General features: G+C 47.7%; 1 protein-coding gene across 4 annotated transcripts; it reads right to left on the bottom strand.

Annotated features, from left to right (window-relative positions):
* Positions 1-315: 315 nt before the first annotated feature.
* LOC146201842 (gamma-aminobutyric acid receptor-associated protein-like 2) lies at positions 316-16,232 on the bottom strand. 4 transcript variants are annotated; one of them, XR_014703594.1, is made up of 5 exons: positions 15,423-15,930; positions 14,074-14,188; positions 11,246-11,301; positions 9,887-10,059; positions 316-2,079 (listed from the first exon to the last, which is right to left on the bottom strand). XR_014703594.1 is itself a non-coding variant. In XM_084587798.1 (5 exons), exons 2-5 carry the CDS (start codon positions 14,153-14,155, stop codon positions 1,953-1,955), a joined length of 438 nt encoding a protein of 145 aa, XP_084443924.1. In that variant the 5' UTR covers positions 14,156-14,188; positions 15,957-16,232; the 3' UTR covers positions 316-1,952. The 4 variants fall into 4 exon arrangements, 3 of the variants coding, with proteins under 3 accessions (XP_084443924.1, XP_084443925.1, XP_084443923.1); XM_084587798.1 differs by lacking the exon at positions 15,423-15,930 and adding an exon at positions 15,957-16,232; XM_084587799.1 differs by lacking the exons at positions 14,074-14,188; positions 15,423-15,930 and adding an exon at positions 15,957-16,218.
* Between the last annotated feature and the right edge of the window lie 2,890 nt (positions 16,233-19,122).

Here is a 19,122-nt window from a genome sequence, read left to right as displayed (position 1 = left end):
AATGCTATAGATTGTTTTCACAAGCTTCGTTCGAGTGTACTACATGAAGCCTAAATGGAAAGAGGGCAAATACGGGCTTTTCACCCGTGTTTGCATTCTCCGCTGTTAGAATTCAAGCTTGTTACCTGCAGCCACCAAGGCAATACTGCTTGGGCTCAGAACGAGCGGTGTCACATTAATAAAATGTGAGCGCAATCTTTTTTATGCGCTGTCATCTATTCAGTAGAAAGGAGTCTGATGCATCCGATGCGACTGGCAAGAGATGGGCGCCCATAAAAGTCGCAGCTGTGAAAGGAGGCATCTGAAAGAGCCACGGAGGAGACAAATGATGTTTATTGACTAAAAAAAAAAAAAAAAAAAGAAAACGAACAACAATAAATGATGATACTGAACTCCTAGAAAGTGTCGTCTGGAGCAAATTTTTCACTTCTGCTAAACAAAACCTAGCGAAAACCGATGCAGTCACTGAATGCGCCACTGAATGAGAAAAAAAAATTTACTGCGGCCTGCGAGTTAATTTGCGCGTAGGCACAAACGTGTGTATTGAACAACTCCTACAAATCGGTGTGGTTTGAATGGAGCGCCGCAGGAAGGTGAAGGGCTGCTACAAGAAGCGCAGCCATTCATTACGGCTGAGGTTCAATTCTCCTTGAGGTGAGCGACTGAGCCGAGCAGACCGCGATTTGCGAGGGAGGAATGATCTTAACCCGTCACGTGAGCAGTGGCCGCAGGCGAAACGCGTGGCCAGTTTGTTTGGACAGGTGTACGTTATCGGTGAGCGGTTTATAATTGGCCGAGGGAACGGCGAGCTGCCACGAATTCGGATCCTATCCTTTATAAAAGCCTGAAATTCCCGGCTCTCTCGTGTGCGCGTAGCAATCGGAAACGCTGCCACCACGCACGCACTGTCAAGCTGCTTTGCTACTATTCTTGACCGGCATTGAACGATCAATAAAAACTGCCGTCACACTATTTCTGCAGAGTGCCTAGGAAAACGAAAGAAATTTATATTGCATGCCGAAGGTGTAGCTGCCATACAATGACTCATTGATCTTAAGCAAGTGATCTACATCATCCCCGGACTTATCGCGAACGGGACAACGGCATCTGTACCGTCGAAGCGAAACTTGAATCACAGTAAGAACGCGCTTCATGAGTTGCCCATTCCTGTCGAGCGTTTCTTAGTCACTGTCGAATATTCGCAGCAAAATTTGCTGTGGGTAAATTCACGTGTAAATAATTGTGACCAGCATACTGAATCGTGACATTTCAGATCAGACAGTCGGCAAATGTAGCCCAGATCTGCGCAGTGTGTTCTCTTGCAAAACACCGTACTTAAAAACCGCAACGGGTCACGAATTATATTTGAGGGGACACGCGTATCAATACCGCTTATTAAAGGTCCTCTCGGAATGCTTAACAGGCGCGTAGAGCAGATATGTCAGATCAGCCATAGAGTTTCCCGCAGAAAGAGAAGCATAACATGCAATCGCGTCAAAGGAGAGAGGTTGGAGACACCGGCTCCGGACGAACCATGACCGTCACGCGCGTCGCTCCATCTGTCGTTTTGGAGGTTCGGAACTCTCAGTGCATGCATGCCCGTGCTCGAAATTTAGTTTGACCACATGCCCAGGTTGGAGCGAGCTGGTTGCGCGGTATCTGTGGGCTCGCGTTTTCAGAGGTCGTGGCAGGCCGCAGTTCTGTGAAGCCGGTATACTTCGTGCATGCACGGCACGTGGCCATATCGACACCCAGATGCACACCCATTCTAAGAGCTAATTTTATTTGTGGGTTACTTCTGCGATTGAGTATATCGCTTTAATGCGGGTGTGCGGCGTACAGACGACACTGAGTAGAAAGCACGCCAAATGAAGAAGAGCACGCGAGAGTATTTTGCTTTAAAAAGAACAACGGGGCTGGGACAGCGCTCCTAGGCGCGCAGGCACGACAGTTCAAGTCTGTAGGGGCACACTTGTTCCGGAGTGTAGGCCGCCGCCGAACGTGTTTTCGCCGCTGTAGGCGAGGTAGAGGAAGCCATCGTCGTCGTGGTACGTGGTGTATAGATCTCCCATGCTGAGGCTGCGAACAAGAAAGAACGGAGGTTAGCATTACGCCACACGAAACACGCGCGCAGAAAGGAACTCGTGGTCGGCGGCGCTTCACTAATCGCGTGGGTAGGCTCCGAAAACGAGGTTAAAAATAGTCGCCCGTAATGAACCGCGCTTGCTTTTTTAATCACAGGGTAAAATTACGCACCAGTGTTCGTACATTTGTTGACATTATCCAACGTTGGGTTGACAAGAAGTGCACGAAATAACGTCGGCGCGTCTAATTGATATCAGAAGTTAGAAAAAATCCCACGTGAAAAAACAAACAAAATTATGACCCTCTGCATATATGACCCAATAGTTGTTCAAAATTGTTATCAAATGCGTGCACTGTGTAGAGGAAATGCCACTGAGCGTGCATGCCACGTACAAGTCTTCAAATGCGAGCTGATGGAGACTCGCGGCGCCGGGCGTTAGCTGAAGTCCCGTACATTGCATTTTTAAAGTGTTCGCCGGCGCCACAGCAAATACAACCGGGTGCTCGCCCGAGACGCCTTTTTCTCCTTTTCTGTCTAGCTGTGATGAGAGCGCAAGGACCAGACAAAATATAACGTAAACAACTTAGCCGGGTCAGCTGTTTCTCGCGCTCGGACCGTGTATACGAGTTGCGAGGGGAAACGCGGAAACCGTTCTTAATCGCCCACGTACCTGGCGCAATATAATCTAGGCAATTCTTGCGAGACGATAATAGAGATTCAATTCATGTAAGAATTCATGTTATCCATGGTATAAGCTTGTCGCCATGGTTTCTTCGCCAGCGTTGGCTAATTAAGCCGCGAAACGAGACTATTTTCTTGTTCTGTTTACCATTAACGAGTAAAGTTCATTTCTATCCTTGAAGCTTGGTCGTCTTAATCGAGACTTCAAAACGCGGCGCGCCCACTGAAACTTGTATCCGTCACGTGCGCCGGCTGGCCGACGCGGGTGAAGAAACCGTCTCGGTCGAAACAGGCAAGAATCGTCACACGGTTGCTGACAAGAGGTGCAAAAGTAACTGAAGCGCTCGGATCTGTAAGGTGTGTACAGCGTAGTCATGGAAAGCAAGCAGTCTGTTCTACTGGTGGAATTAACTTGGCATATGAAATTCATTCTATAGGCGGCTGAGGGCCTAAGCTTGCTTGTGAATGATCTGATAAATCCGAAGTCGATATTAATATTTATGCTTTTCAGCTAATAAATCCTAGTTTTACTATCACGTGTTTCATTTATTTCCCCCAAAATTTTCATTTATTCATAAAAAAAACTTGAAAACGAACAATGGCCGTACGTTGGCCCTTGCCATGCCCACCCTTGTAACACTGGCAAACCGGCATACGTCTACGCTAGTACATTTCCTCCTCTGAAAGTCTAACCGCGCCTGTTTGCTGACTTTTCTTGCGGACGCTCGTTTGCTCACAAGCCATTTGCTACTGCCATAACCTCTGATATTCGCTTAGTACTGTCTTAATTTATGCCCCTATTATCCCACGCATACACAGATTTAGCGTAGCGGAGACGTAATAGCGTAGGCGTATATCGGTTTACCGGACGTCTGCAGCACACGCGCGGTGGGTGTGCATGCACGGGGCAAGGTGCGGCCACTGCACTGCGCGCGCGTTGGAGGTGTGACTTCTAGCAACATAGCTCTTCTATACCTGGTCATTTGTTTAAGTGCGCTGTTACGGCCTGTCAATGGAGATATACGTCCATGTTAGTAAGTCTCCGGTATGCTAAAGTGCCGCGTGCATTTGTAAGCTCCCATATGAAATGCCACCCCACATAGCTACAAAGCATCGCTTTAACCATGTTTTACGAACGTGCCTGTGTGGCATACAGGGGTGGCGTGTCTAACCCGGGACCTAATGGTGCTGGAGGGCTGGATTCCGATCTCACCCTCCGATTACATAGGCGAACCCCGATTTGGTGTTACATAGGCGAACTCAGAGGCGAACAACCGATGTGGTGTTGTCACGTGACACAACCCGGCCGGTGATTTTTCGCTCAACGCCGACAAAGCCGACGGCAGATTTTCTGCAGAACGGGACGTTTAATGCGATCGCGTTAAGATGGCGTCTCTCCTCCGCCGAGGGGCCTGAAAGGTCCAAACTCTCGACACTGGCTCAACAACCAGAATCCCATTTTCCCCGAATACCGCCATACACCACGCACTGATACAGTCGAACAGGCTTTTCTGTTCGCCCGGTTTCCCCACTTCGCAACCACAGTATACTTGTGTCCCGACTCCCATGAGCTATCCGACAACTATAGTTTTTTTTTTTTCCCTTTTTTTTTCTGCGCATACGCCGATTTACAAGTATTAAACTTTTGTGGTTTTGAGCAGCAAGGAACTTTATGAAGAAGTCGTAGGCCGACTACTGCTTCAGTTTCGAAGCTCTTCATCGCAGCAGTGATGAGAGGTCCTTGGATGTTCTGCCGGAATAGCAAGCACAATTTAGAGAATTGAGCAGCGGAAACTTTCTCGGCGCTTTGAGTAACTCTGCGCTGCATGAGACCCGTGTGTCGTTTATGCGCATTTCCATAATATTTCTTTAAAAACTGGAAGGAAACCCATGCTGCGCCTTTGAAGGTAGGGGCCCCTAGTGAAAAACCCTACGAGTCACAATAACTTCATACAAATTCTCATACAGAACTCATACTAATCTCATACAAATCTCATATAATCTCATATGATCTCATACTAAACTCATTCATCACATGAGAAATATATGAGAATGAGATTTGTATGAAGTTAGTATGAGAAATCTGTATGAGGTTATTGTGACTCATATGTTTTTCACTTGGGGGAGCATAGTTTTTTTGTTTGTTTAATATACTGTAAGCCCTAGAAAAGAGCAATACAGCAGTGGTTGAGCATAAAGATAAAAATTGCGCTGTCATATCACACGAAACAAAAAGAAACCAGTGCAATTATTTGTATGCAGCATAAAATTAGCAAGCGCCGCAGAACACTTGTTACATGCATTTCAAACAACAAAAACAAGAAAACACCCTAGGACGCTGGATCTTCTTAAAAGATGAGCTTCCAACCGATCTGCAAAGACGCTTACGGAGGAAGACTTGACGGCAGACTCTGGTAGTGCATTCCGTTCATTAATTACTCGCGGAAAAAAAAGCTGTACTTGAAAGCATCACTGCGAGTAACCGGTGGCTGTATGTACAAACTGTGCCTATGTCTGGAGCGTGGATCCGGTGATATTACATAGTATGCAGATAAGTTAATTTTAACCTGCTGTAAATAGTTAAAAAAAGGGGTCATCAATCCGTCAGTCTTTGTCAGTAATTCTAGAGGGGTTAGGTTTGCACGCTTGCATTGTTCAGTCGGAGAATGCACACGCTGGTACTCGAATATGTATCTAGAAGCTAGCCACTGAACACTATCCAACTTATGACTGTTTTAGTGTGAGGGCCCCCTACTATCTTTGTATATTCAAAAGTAGATCTTACTAGCATTTTATATTCGAGGCTTCTAACTTTAGGGGTCGCACTATATAGTATTCGCCTGAGGCCCCATATAATTTTATTTGCTTTAGTGCACGCCTCATTGGTGTGGACGTTCCACCTCAGGTCTGAAGTAAATAACAAACCTAAATATTTATGTTCTCTAACATTTTTTAATTCGTGTGCACCAATGCAGTATTTATAACTCAGGGCCGTATTCTTCCTTGTTATAGTTGTTATAAAGCAGTCATCAGCGAACAACTTCAGGGGAAAATCAATGTCATTGGGAAAATCATTAATACCAGAAATAAAAGAGACCCAAATACACTGCCTTGAGGTACTCTAGACAAAACCGACTCTCAACTCGACTTACTTTCACCTATTTTAACGTACTGCTGGTGAGAGTGGAGGTATGATGTAAACCATTTTGTGATATTAGCTTTTTAAATATTTCATTAAGCTTCCAAGATAATTCGAAAGATGTTTGCAGACTATGTGCTCAAGCAGTTTTCAGCATGTGCTTGTAAGGGAAATGGGGCTATAGTTACGTCTGATGTGCTACCGTTTTTGTGAACTGGAACTATTTTAGCTTGTTTCCAGGCTATAGGAATTTTGCATTGACTAAGTGACGATATAAATATTTTGTTGAGATATTTAGCGACTCATTCAGCATACCTATATAAAAACTCATTTGGTATACTATCCGGACCGGGGGATTTCTTAATGTTAATGTTTAAAAGAATATTCAAGACTCCTTCCTCATTGATCACTACGTCCGACGCTGAAGGGCGCCGTGAGGAGTTGCAAAAACTGGGAAGTGTGCCATCATCTTCGGTGAAAACGGAAGAGAAAAAGGAACTTTCAGCGCGCTCTTCAGCAAGTAAGTGCAATAAAGCTCTAATCCGGAGGCCGCTACCCCAGAAAAATACTGCATTGCTTGCTTATGGAACAGCTGCATGTAGCAACGCGAATCATAACCACGCAGTGACGCTTCCATCACCTCAGCGTAGCGAGGGAGACGGGGACGTATACGTGCGAGAAGTGGACGATCCCGCAGCTGAGCGAGCTGGAGGTGCAGCTCGCAGCAAAGCAGACATTTAATTGGTGACAAATGTGTGTAGTTTCGGCCACAAAGCTAGGCGGCAGAAGAGCAATGCCTATGTAACGCCGCTTTCGAGTGATAATAAATTTTATCCAAAATTGTTTACATTTTTAAAGTAGAACGGACGCACGGTGAAAAGAGATGCGAGACATGCCTGCGAGGGGAGCATTGGAGATGATCAAGGTCATCGTCCGGTCCTTGTGCCAAGGACAGCCTGTACACACGTGTTTGCGCGTTACGATCCTAGCATTCACGCGCCAGTACACACGGGGAGAGCGGAGAATCCACATCGGCATGGCTTGCGGGTGGATGTCTATCCCACGTACTCTGCAGGCCGTGGCGGTTCTCCCGCACATGGCGGCGCTTCCCTACACCGGGTCGACATGTGTGATGTATCCGTCATCAACACGACATCAACTGCTGAAGTCCAGTTCGCATCTCTCCGTACGTGACCCGAGCGTCACGTGCCAACGAATGAGCTCTGTGGGTAGATTCTGCCTGCGAGTGTTTGCGATATACGACTGGAATACCGGCCGTGCCGGCAGAGGCTCATGTAGCATTTGCGTTTGTTCATGCGTTGGTATTACATCTAAGCAGTCCTAAATGTCTCTACCAATATTGGAAGTGTAGCTCTACCCTTTACACTACAACTCCGAAAATGACCTGGCTCCGAAAACGACCTTCACAGCAGGCGGAGCGGATTTGTGTGACGTCATACCAACTGACGTGCAGGGGCATCAGCGCGTGCTCGGCGAGCTTCCTCGTCGCGATACCACGTGATTGTCAGAGGGGTATCAACGTTTTTAAAGTATATTTAAAAGCGTTGAGGGGTATAAGGTCTGCTTCGGCGCCGCTTGCTCGCTCGGTGTCGTCATGGCTGAGGTGCGCGCCGGTCCAAACGCAAGAACGCTTTGGCGCAGGCGGTGTCAAACCGCCCCGAAGACTTGTTGATAAGAAGCAACGAATAGCGACAGCGCTAGGAAAACATACCGTCCCCAACTACTTCATGATGTTTAACCTCCCAAATCGACTCGGGCTATGAGGGACGCCGTATGGTGGAGGGCTCCAGAAATTTAGACCATCTTTAACGTGCACTGTCATCGCACAGCACACGGGCGCCTCGCTTTTCGCCTCCATCGAAAAGTGGCCGCCGATGCCGGGTTTCGATCCCGCATTTTTGGGCACAGTAGTCGATCGCCCTAACCAGTGCGGCGGGACCGCACGGATTTGCCTGCGCAATGTCTTACTCATAGCCCAATGGTCCTGTAAGGTTGGATTCCCTGTTCACTCATCATCACAAAGGAAAAGGTCGCAAGTTGGCAGCTGCTGCATGATCTCTCACCTACCAGAGCTACGCCCGGGGTTTCCCGCTCCCAAAGCCGACAATGCCGGATTTTCTGAAGAATGGTATACCTCTGACGCTATCGCATCAAAAATCTGGTGATTAGCTATGCGTCGCGTCCGAGGCTTCAGGCAGGGTTCAGTAATACTGATTCGCGGACGCCGGCCCGTTTACATTACGCCTTGTAATTACAGGTAGGTCCCCTTTTTGCACAAAAGCGTTGCTCGACTTTCTGCTATTTTCGCTGACCTCGCATACGCGCGTAATGTGCTGCTTTGCAGACTATAAGTCTCAGCCAGAAGGGGCAGCTTGTTACACCGTCCACATTTGAGCAATCCGCAGAGCACTTGCATCGCTGTACACTCAGCCGTTTGCGGTTCGGCGCGCTGCAGGGCACACAGTGAATAAATAGATGGTGTAAATAGACGAAGTTTAGCGCAGAAAGAGCACCCGAGAGGTAGACTGTCAGTTTCAAAACGACAAGCTTCTCCGGTGAGTGGGCCATGCTGCGCGCCTCTGTACATCACGCGAGCATAGCATGCGTGCCAGAATGCGCCCGCCAGATCGTGTTAGCGACCGAAAGTAGTGGATTAAGTGAACATCCTTAGCATGCAGTGCATAGCATGAACCCGCGCACGCAAGGCACGATACTGATCTGTGCTGTCTGTATGACGTAGAAATTTCACTGGAAAATCGCCAATGGTGCGCGAATACCTCGTGGCGGCTTGCGCACAACATTTCCCATCAATCAAAAGACTCCGCGAAAAGTTTGCCATTAGCACTGAATGGGCATCCCGGTGGCAATAACACAAGTGATGATTCGCAATACATGCCAAGCGCTACGCAACGATGAGAACGCACAAGTGAGCGCATCGTCCTTGGTCTTTGTACGGCACTTACAGGGCTCTTAATTCTCACCGAAACTAAAAATTGGGCGACGCAGTATAGACTGCATTGGAGGATTTACGGGAAGTTTAGACGGGAAAAATTTAAGAGAACCAAATGCTTATTCTCAGACTTTCGTCTCAAGCCATGCTGTATGTACCTAAAACGAGGGCATGACGAATCCTGGGAGAAATTAGGTCATCGCTGGAGCTACGCACTTTCATATTCGCGGCACTTGTTTGCGGTGTGAGACTGCAGTAAAGTCGTACGCTTACATTTTAAACTTCGGGTTGAACTGCCAAAACGCTCCGAATACGTGGAGAAAATGTATAAGCGACCGGCATGAATACGTTGTAGCGCAAGGTTGGATTAGAGCGCGAAAATGTCTTACCACGGCGCTGTGTCCTCCGCGCACCATCAATCAATTTCCATCTTTGCATTAAATGTGCTTAAACTACAAAAAAAAAAAAAAAAAGATCGCTATATTTGTTCGTCTGAGTGCGACTGAAGGAAAAAGATAACAGCAAATATATTTAGATTTTGAGCCTAGCTGAACACATTGTCTATTTCCGTGCTAATTAAGCGATGGGCCGCGCATTAAAAATGCCAATCAAGGTTAAAGCATAGTCCCCAAGCATCGTCATGCACAGACAACGACGTTCTTTTTCTTTTTTTTTTTTTTGTACAATCGCCGAAATAAGCGACGTGGATTTCTTGAGTGCTCTCAGTGAACCAGTGACAGTGAAACATTGAAATTTCTGCTCGACTGACAGTACAGATCCGCAGTTTTCGCTGCCTAAACTACAGCAAACTTGATTCGATCGTGCAATGAGCCACCGAGTTCATTCGCGCTCACAACAGTGCGCCAACAATGCTGTCATCTTGCTCTGCAATAAGTAGTGTTAGGTATGGTCACTGGCGAGTTGTCTTCCGTTGCGGGGATCTACGAGAGCGACCCGCGGTCACCCGGCGCTTGCGAAGGCATGCCAGGAGAGGGAGAGCTACACTCACCTGGACTGCGGCATAAGTCGGCCAACGAAGACGAAGAGCGCCTTCTCCGGTGAGAGGTGGATGCGCTTGCGCACGATCCACATAAACTGCGCCACCGTGATGTCATTGGGCACCAGGAACTTCTGCTTGTCGATGGACGGAACGTGCGAGTTGGGAGCCCGCTCCACTATCACCTGCCGCGGAAAAAAAGCAAGCGCACGGCGCCAAAACTCAGGCTCTGCCGGCAGGCAATAACTATGTATATACACGCTCTCGGGGGTTAATAAGGAACTGAACCACTCCCTTGTAGCTGCGCCAACTGTGCGATGCAATTAGTTTGCATCCGCGAACTTGACGCCAGAAGGAATTTCACCGACAAGCTCTCATTGCGAAACACAATGTCGCATTTTATGCGGACGACTTTTACATTTGTTTTTTTTTTTTTTTGTTTTTTTTTTCATTTGTTTGATCCTGGCTTGAAAAATGAGTGCAAACGGCGACACAACGATCGAAGAGTGCTAGAAAGCGTCTTACCCCTATATAGGCCCGATTTAAGGGTGTAAATGTGGGCACTGTATAGCATGTCGATTTGTCGCTGTTCTCACAGCTATCTGTTAACGCGTTCGTGCAAACTACAGAGACCGCTTGACACCGCAAATTGTCCTTGCAAAAAACTTCCAAATAAAATATCTATTCGTGGTCGATATCGTACCTCGAATTAATTGGTTGTTCATCACAAGACAATGCAAACTTCGCAAGGACACAGAAAGGCAGCGCTGTGTCTTGTCTTCCCTTTCTGTGTCCTTGCGAAGTTTGCGCTGTCTTGTATCGTATACCATGTCGATGTGTTAACTTGGAGTTTTACGAGACCAACAAAGACTAATCAAGAGGCTTTTCAATAGTTTTACTTTCCAGGGTTCGGCTGTGAATTCGGCAAATTTTCTTGAACGAAAGTCCAAGAAAACCTGTATTGATTACGTGGCTTGCTGTGACCTTGTTTAGTTCGAAGCCTGCGTTGAAACGCCAAAAGTGCAACAGCTGAAGGGTACCCGGGACGATGAATTTCGCTCATGCTTGCATGAGAATTCGCGAGAATTCCATTATCTGCCTTCAAAATAGCGCAAGACAGAGCTAGACGCGCCACGAGCACAATTTGTCAGCTTACTTCAGCATCCCCACATTACAACGTCGAAAGCAAACACTGGCACCGTTTCCTGAGCCCTCGCGAGTCTGTTACGTGCAACTAAACAAGGGCAACCATGTTTTTGTATTTCAAAAAAAAAACAACAACAACAACAAAAAACAATTGTTTGCGCCATCGTCACACATGGATTAAGGCGGTAATGCTTTCGACTGGCGGTAGAGAATGGCCACACTTACTGGAATACGCTGCGGGTACTTCTGGAGGATAGCGTCTGCCTCTTGCTTCCTCTGCTCTGAAAGAAAAAAAAAAAAGGAAATCAGCGCTCATGTCAGTCCCTTACCGCTCGAAAAGCACAGCTCCGATCTTTGTTCAGACATTGGCTGTACCTCATAGCAACGTGTTTACGACCGGAACAAGTTTAAGTTGGCATCCGCCGTTGCTAAAAGAAAGTCGTCATGTAGCATAGGTGTGGATTATTATTATTATTATTATTATTATTATTATTATTATTATTATTATTATTATTATTATTAGTTGGTCGTTTCATGGCACGCAGGCGATTAAGGCCAAAGAACGCCAAAACGGCGTTTGGCTCGGCGGTGCCAGATAAAAGGGAAGGGATTTATAACTGTTAGCCAAAAACGACGCTAAAAATTCAGGGGTAAAAGGGCGGAATTCATGAATGGCATAAAATTATGGCATTAAAACGGGGGCGTTGGAATGTGGATTAAAAATATGAAATGAATTGGATCTAAAGACTATGGTTTGACACAAGCAAGAGGGCGAGGATTTCCCTCCTACCGTGCTTGGCTACGTCGGACTCTTGCCGGAGCCAAGGTATCCTTAACAAGTTACCTCTGATACTAATCCCGAATACTTTAGAGGCTCATCAGAACCTCAATTCTAGCGTAGGTTTGAAACGGTCAGTTTTTTATGGGCACAAATTTCTAGCAATGCACACGCCGTCCATCTCGCGGCAGGTCGCGTCGGTGAAGAAAAGTTGGAACGACGAACGAAACGCTGCGAGATCCTGGTAGCATGTTTCTGCGGAGTTAACCCCAATACCACACCAACAAAAGAAAGCCACATTTTCGTTTCCTATCGCTGTTGTAAGCTTCACGAGCTCGCTGCGCGCAGCGGTGTGCACACACAGCGACATTGCTCAGACTCGAAGGGAACTCGAGCGCCTATACTATATTACGTAGATGGGCCGCACCCCTTATCGGGGTGTCTACTGCGTGAGCTGAAATACAAGGCAGTCACGAACCAGCTTCAGAACGGCCTCACTCGTCCGGCGATGCCTTGCCGCTTCGATGCAGTCGCGAACCAGTTATACGTGACTACCGGCACGCGCCTGCCCGAAAGCACTGAATTACTCACAAATGAGCAACCCGTTTCATCCGAAGAGCAGCGTGCACACTTGAAAGGAAGTTACAAAATGCACAGACACTAAAAGCCATTGCACAGAGAAGGCGTTATCGACCTTATCGGCATTGTCAATATCAGGAGAGTGTAGTGCGGCGGATCAAACCACTCTGGGCTGCCGCCTTCTTACGCAAAAACGTCGGCAAGCAACGTGTCAACTCCGCCTACTGTGAAGCACTGCCAATTTTGCCCCAATAGATTTAGTCTATAATTAGGGACGTTGCGCGAAAGGCAAGGTCCTGTTGATGTCAATTCGATAGTAAAGGTGCCCTCTTGGCAATAATATGACGCGTTCATGGGGGCTACGGTGTACGCGTTGCACAGTGCGAGTTTTCAGGAGGCCCAAATAACATTCTCACTACGGTGCTGACACCAGTCTTCGATTCGACTCGAAGTGAAGCATTATGGTATAGGTAGTTCGGAGTGACGGTAAGGCGCGCGTGTTCAGCTATGGAAGGTTCGCATTCATGGCTTCCACAAGGAAACTGGCGTGAAAAATGTTATCTCGATCGCCTAACGCCTCTTTCACGCGGCGGTATCGGCGCCTTACATTTCAATGGGCGGAGCTTCGCATTTAAGAGCTTGCGGCATTGCAGTGCAGAAGTTCAGTGATCCGTGTTTGTGTCGAAGCCTGGGAGGCCCGTTCCAATCTAAAGGAGGAGGAGCAGTTGAGATAAGAAATCGTCAGCCGCTGCCCTGGGAAGAAGCAACGCGCTACGCAATCGGGATATATCGTATCATATGCAGAGCCTCCGATCGCAAATGGCTTGCGGACGGTGAAAAAGGATGCGACATTGACTATGCACCAAAGGTCCTACAGTTAGAGAAATCCTGTGAAGCACGCATGTTAGTAACACAACCCAACACAATGATGTGTTGTGTTAATAGCACATAAGTAGCCAAGGCTATCATGCATGCCCTAAAGACGACGTTAAAAGTATTAAATCTATAAAACACGCGAAAGGTTACAAACACCGATTTTGTTTTTAGCGTTTAAGATCCCAAAACTACTCAGGCTGTGAGAGGGGCCGTAAGTTTCGACCACCTGATGTTCTTTAACGTGCACTGACAACAAACACCGATCGAGTACCGTTCACCACTGTACTAATATAAATGGCAGTAAAACTTCCACACTACGGCCAAATCAAGCTGTTTTAACACTTTTATATACACATCTGCAGGTAAATATTGAGTCTAACACTGAAGCATGCGTCAAAGGATACAGGCGCAAACGGCTCAAGCAAGCAAAACGTAAGCTCGGGCAGAATTCACAGGACAGGGAAAAGTACAGAGCACATTTCGTACCGTGTACGTATTTCAACTGTTCTGCGCATTCTGTCACAGTCTTCACCCCCAGCTTTTACTTCGGAAGTAGGCATGTTCACCGCCTAGGGAGTGAAGTGAATCGACAACACTACAGGGCACGTTGAAATATTGACTTCTTTTCATAAACAATGTTTTTAGACGTGGACCGGGGCCAGTTCTCGCGCTTACGCCGAAAACCACGTTCTACCATTAAACATGTTTGAAAGAAGGTTCAGTCGAACACCACTCAAGGCCATGAAGACGGCAATGTGCGGTTGAGGCTAATAAAACATAACACAAATATCACGCAGATAAACATGCAGTGCAGAATCACCTCTTTGAACATCTCTGAATATCACGCGCTGTTCCCCCCAAAAAGCGCCGACATTCGCTGGCAAGTTGCCCCTGAAGTACATTGAGTGGGTGCTTAACAATTCCCGCGGACCGCACTGGAAACAAAGGTGCAATAAATTATACACTGCACTCTATACACTGCAGTGATGGAATATATACAAACAAACCTGCCTACGCTGCTAACGACGCTACGAACTACCAAGTCGCGCTATCTGGTATTTTATTTCGCTAGACCAGGCGCTGATTAAAATGTGCAAAGTTGCCGCAGTGATGTCATCCTGTTTTGTTCTTCGCTATAGGACAGTTCTTCAGTATCTTCGTGAGCAGGTCATAGCGCAACAATCAAATCAGTCAGCAACCTCTCGGAGAAGCGGCCACGCACACCAATGTTACAATAAAATATGTGCACTTTTGCACATTAGTGTACTTGGTAACCGAGCACTGACAAATGCAGCGCCAATGTCCGTAAAATTCAAAACCAGCGCTCGAGACGATTTCACATGCGATCAGGTGCGTAAGTCGGCAAAGAAAGCGAAATTTACAATCCGTTAATGGTGTTCACGCGCAATGTTCGTGCACATAACGCCGTCGCATAGTGACCTCGATTAGCAAGTGTTGAGAGATTTGGTTCTATACATTCTGCACAATTAAGGCAGCAAAATAAACTTTGAATGAAGAAAAGACTCCAAGCACACGGTTTCCCGGCTCTAGAAAAGCCTGTTCCCATCTGTCCAATTGCGCTCTGTAAAGTGCCGCCGTATATGCAGCTAATCATGAAAAGTGTGATCAAGCATGTCAAAACCGTACAGCACCAGCTCACAACTGCGCGGTTGAAGTATAGGCAGAAATTATTGGCGCATTCCAACCGGCAATCCGAAGAAGCTTTCATATCCGCGAGTGGGCCAGAGCATTGTCACGGCGCAATCAGAGCTCAGGACCGGAATCCAAATCGCCTGTTGAAAAACGCTCCCCGGAAAATCTCAGCGCCAGTTAGAATACGCCATGCCAGAACTCATCACAAGTCTAATGCCAGTCGAGTGTTTCCTAGAGCTCTGAACCGGCGGCTTTTTGACATTCAAGTGGAGGGGGCCTGCGAGTGAGTCATCGCGTAATGACGGAGCGGATTGCGCGAACGAAGCAGAACCTAAGAAACAGATGTCGCACTCATTCTGGAAGATTTGTTTTTTTTTTTGTCTTTAGGGCTAAGTTCCGCTGTTACTGCATGTGGGCATCAACCGTGTTAGCAGAAGTGCAGTGTTCGCTGACGATGCCAACGCGGCAGCTAATGCTCGAATTCGTATAGGTGACAGCGCGGACGGGGGCGGTTACCTCGAGGAGCATTGTTGACAGGCCGTTTGTCGCCTTCCGTAGAATCTGGACGCTGCTGCGTCTGCCATGCGGCACTGAACAACGTGAGCAGCAGCTGGAGCAGGCGCTTCTGGAAGGAGCAGTTTCTCGTGCGCCGAGCTGGCGAATTGGTGTCGTCTGAGAATTCCATGAGAACGAATAGTCTGCAAAGGGACCCGCTAGAACCAAATCACAAGGCATAAGAGCCGGGAGCTGCATGTTGGTGCAGGAGGAAAGAAATCTGAGCACTTTGCTCTTTGCACGACTGCCCAATCTTTTGGCTTAGGCGCCCGATTAAAGGGACTGCGGCGACACGTCGTGCGCGCAACCCAACACGCCACAGTTATCTTGCGCCAGGGAACTAAGGACAGAACGGAGCCGCTGTCTTTCTCGGCCAGACCAGTATGTGTCTCGGCCGCTCTGCTGTGCGATGCCCATGACGGGCGCACGAGAGCGTCGCGAAACACGAATACATATCGTGCGGCGGCACCACCTTACCCGCAGCGGCGCACTCACCTGGCGTGTACTGTTGCTTGAAGCGGAACCGTATGCCGTCCTCAGTGTTGGCTCCCGCCCGTCGCATCGCTGTGTGCCTCAGTGAGCGGCAAAGCGTCCCCCGCCGTCGGGCACGCAGGGTTATCTGGCGGCGATCGCGTATTGTTCGCCTCTGCCGCGCCGTCCGCTGATAGGGGCTTTGTTCCTCGCCACCCCGGACGAGATTGGAAACTTCTTACGCCGACCAGTGGCCGAATCGAGAAGCGACCAAAACAGCCGGGGATGGATCGAGCGAGGCACAGAGGCGCTTCGCTCGGCGCGCTGGCAGGTCCTCGGCCGGCCTTGTCATCCACACGGGCCAGTCCGCCGTTGGTCGCTTTTCTTGATTATTTTTTCTGCGCAAGCGTGCATATCGTTATCGTTAAAACAGGACTGCCACGGTTTCCTGGCTGACGGAAATTTCAAGCGACAAATTGGAGCTCTTCGCCTGCGGCCGGGTCCACATGTAGCGGAAAGGGGGTCACAGCAGTGCAGTGCGCTACAGCGTGCGATAGTGATGAGAGATGGGATTTTGTTTTCAAAACATAATTCAGCCATCGCCTCGTCCCTTACCCCCTCGCCGAGAGAAAATGAAAGCAACCCCGCCGTGCTGGCACAGTGGTTAAAATGGCCGACTACTGTGCTGGAGTGCTGGAGCTTCCGGGTTCGAACCCGACCGCCGGCGGCTACGCTTCGATGGAGGCGAAACGGAGAAGCGTTCGTGTGCTGTGCGATTTCAATGCGTGCTAAAGATCCCCAGGTAGTCTTTTACTCCGTAGCCCTTAAATACGGCTCCTCTTTTAGTCTTTCCACTTTCACTCCCTCCTTCCTCCCTTCCCTTACAGTGTGGTTCAGGTGTCCACAGAACAAGTTTCATAGATACTGCGCTTTTCCTTTTCTTGAAGCAGTTATGAAAGCAGTCTCAGAAGATTGTAACGTTCCAAATGTCTGCAAAGAACAGCTATATATATATATATATATATATATATATATATATATATATATATATATAACTTGACCAAGTTTTTAAAAGATACGGTTTGTCCTAACACAGTGAAACAAATTCAGAGATGTTCAGGTTCGCCTCTGCTAACCTCCAGTATTTTTTTTTCGTTCACTACAGTTGATTAATTAGTAAATACTAATTAGTTATTTTTTAATTATTGGCTTGAGAGGAAAAGTGTCAATGCAAAAGTTGTAGATCTCTAAAAACTGATAGCTACGCTGTTTCTATCACGCCACGACTTACGCAGTCCTATTTACAGGCCTTCAAAAAATGCTGTCACGTGGCCAGCTGTTATTTTAAATCATTCGCCAAGCGCGTACAGCCAGCTTCATTGTAGAGAGCACGGCCCAGATATCTCGCACGCATCTCGAGGCTTTAAAGTGGCGCCCAATCCCGAGGAAGTTTTTCTTTTTTTTTTTTTTTTTTTTTTTTTTTATAGCGCTAGTCGTGGTTTTCGGCTGGTAAATATATCACTTTACGTAAGCGCTAGTGTGATGGAAACAACGTAGCTAGCTGTTCTTTGACATTTACAACTTTTGAATTGGCAGTTACTAATTAATCGACTGTAGTGAACGAAAAATATACTGGAGGTTAGCATAGGCGACTTTGCAGTGTGTGTGTGTGTGTGTGTGTGTGTGTGTGTGTGTGTGTGTGTGTGTGTGTGTGTGTGCGTGCGTGTGTGTGCGTGCGTGTGCCTGTTTGTTCCTGGCTGCGTTTCACGGGCTTCTACTTTTGGACACCCTATGCAGTAATTGGCCACAACCTCCTATGAATAATACAACAAACCCCCGGCCTTCAGTCCCTAGCGGCTGCGAAGCAATTGACCACTGCGGCGATCAAATCTGCAACGCAGCAAAGGGAGCTAAGAATCTCTGGCTCCGGACAGGCCATCATTGGAAACTGACCTTGGCAACTTTTGATTCTAGAATCCTAGCTAGTGAGGCTAGTCTTCTAGCAGTACTGTTTGAGGAATTAGATGGTATGAAAAGGGACAGGGCTTAGTGAAGTTAGGAGGTGTCGTGACGCTGGGGCTATGGTGACCCGGCCTTCACTTGGTAGCGTGCAGAGACTCCGGGTTGAAGAAGGACTGAATCTTCGAAGTTGGTAAAATATGTACAAGCAGGTTTACTGGCACTTTGAGAAAACGTATTTACAAGAATATTTACATGAAGAAGAAGGGTACATCAGCAAAATGACAAGCGTTAAGAGTTCATAGCGAGAAGCGACTGGATGAGCCGTTTACCCAGGGCCCAGAGCGACATTTCGTGCTCTGCAGCGTCCTTAAAAACCCCCTATGTCCAGCCCCTCTCTGAAGATGCTGACCAACCAAATCCAGGGCACGCCCCTCAGGTATCGGCATCCAATCGAACACATCACTGCACTGATGGTCTGAAGCACTGACTGGTCCGGCATTCATTCGTTGGGCGTGTTCACTTGTTGGCGGGAAAAGCTTGGGAACGGCGAGGAGAGGAGGTACATTTCTATTCTTCAGCAAAGAAACCACAGGCTGGTTCTGGGGGTTTTACTTCTCAGAAACCCGAGTGCACGTGGCGCCGCATAGGGCTCCCAACATGGTCCCTTTTCGACAATTGCAAATCTTTCCTGCATTCCCGGGAAATCACTTAATGGCCGTATGAGTCATGCTCTTCTCTTGTCCTGCACGTCAGCGGACATGTCACTCTGTCGTCTCCTTTGGATAGGAGGCATTCATCACTGGAGGATAGCACTTCTCGACTGGAAGGGTGAACAAAAGAAAGCACTTCCTGCTATTTCCCGCAGGGGGACGTTTCTTTGTGTTTTTCCAGACGTTCTCTTGACAGGGCCAATTTGGCATTTGCAGGTTGTCCACAAAGCAAAACATGCTTACAAAACAGGATTCCTGGAAACAGGCTCACTTAGAGCCAATGGACCATCACCACATATTCACAAAACTTTTCCATGCCCACAGGCGAACAATAGAGCGCGCAAATGCGGATGCTTGGTCGTAACAGCCTCCTCCCCCGCCAGAAGAGACTCGGAGGGCAGCAGCCGCAGCTGCTGCATGAAGAGACGACTTAATGGCCTGCACGTGAACGCTTGAAGCTCGCTGTTGCATGTCGCGTTGTCTTGATTGTTGTAGGCCAAATTGCTTGAGCTATCTGA

The sequence above is a fragment of the Amblyomma maculatum genome, chromosome 1 (assembly GCF_055883805.1).
Source record: "Amblyomma maculatum isolate TAMU_Amacu chromosome 1, ASM5588380v1, whole genome shotgun sequence".
In the NCBI taxonomy this organism is placed as follows: Eukaryota; Metazoa; Arthropoda; class Arachnida; order Ixodida; family Ixodidae; genus Amblyomma; species Amblyomma maculatum.
The sequence above is the reverse complement of the archived record's forward strand: the minus strand, read 5'-3'. Positions and strand labels throughout refer to the sequence as shown.

What these genes read in the sequence shown, in the direction of transcription:
- LOC146201842 (XM_084587797.1), bottom strand. Translation starts at nt 15,591, where the DNA reads ATGGAATTCTCAGACGACACCAATTCGCCAGCTCGGCGCACGAGAAAC. An exon ending in TGTCAACAATGCTCCTCGAG is followed by an intron (nt 11,302 to 15,422) that starts GTAACCGCCCCC and finishes TTTTTCTTTCAG; the next exon opens with AGCAGAGGAAGCAAGAGGCA. An exon ending in CGACTTATGCCGCAGTCCAG is followed by an intron (nt 2,080 to 9,886) that starts GTGAGTGTAGCT and finishes TCTTGTTCGCAG; the next exon opens with CCTCAGCATGGGAGATCTAT.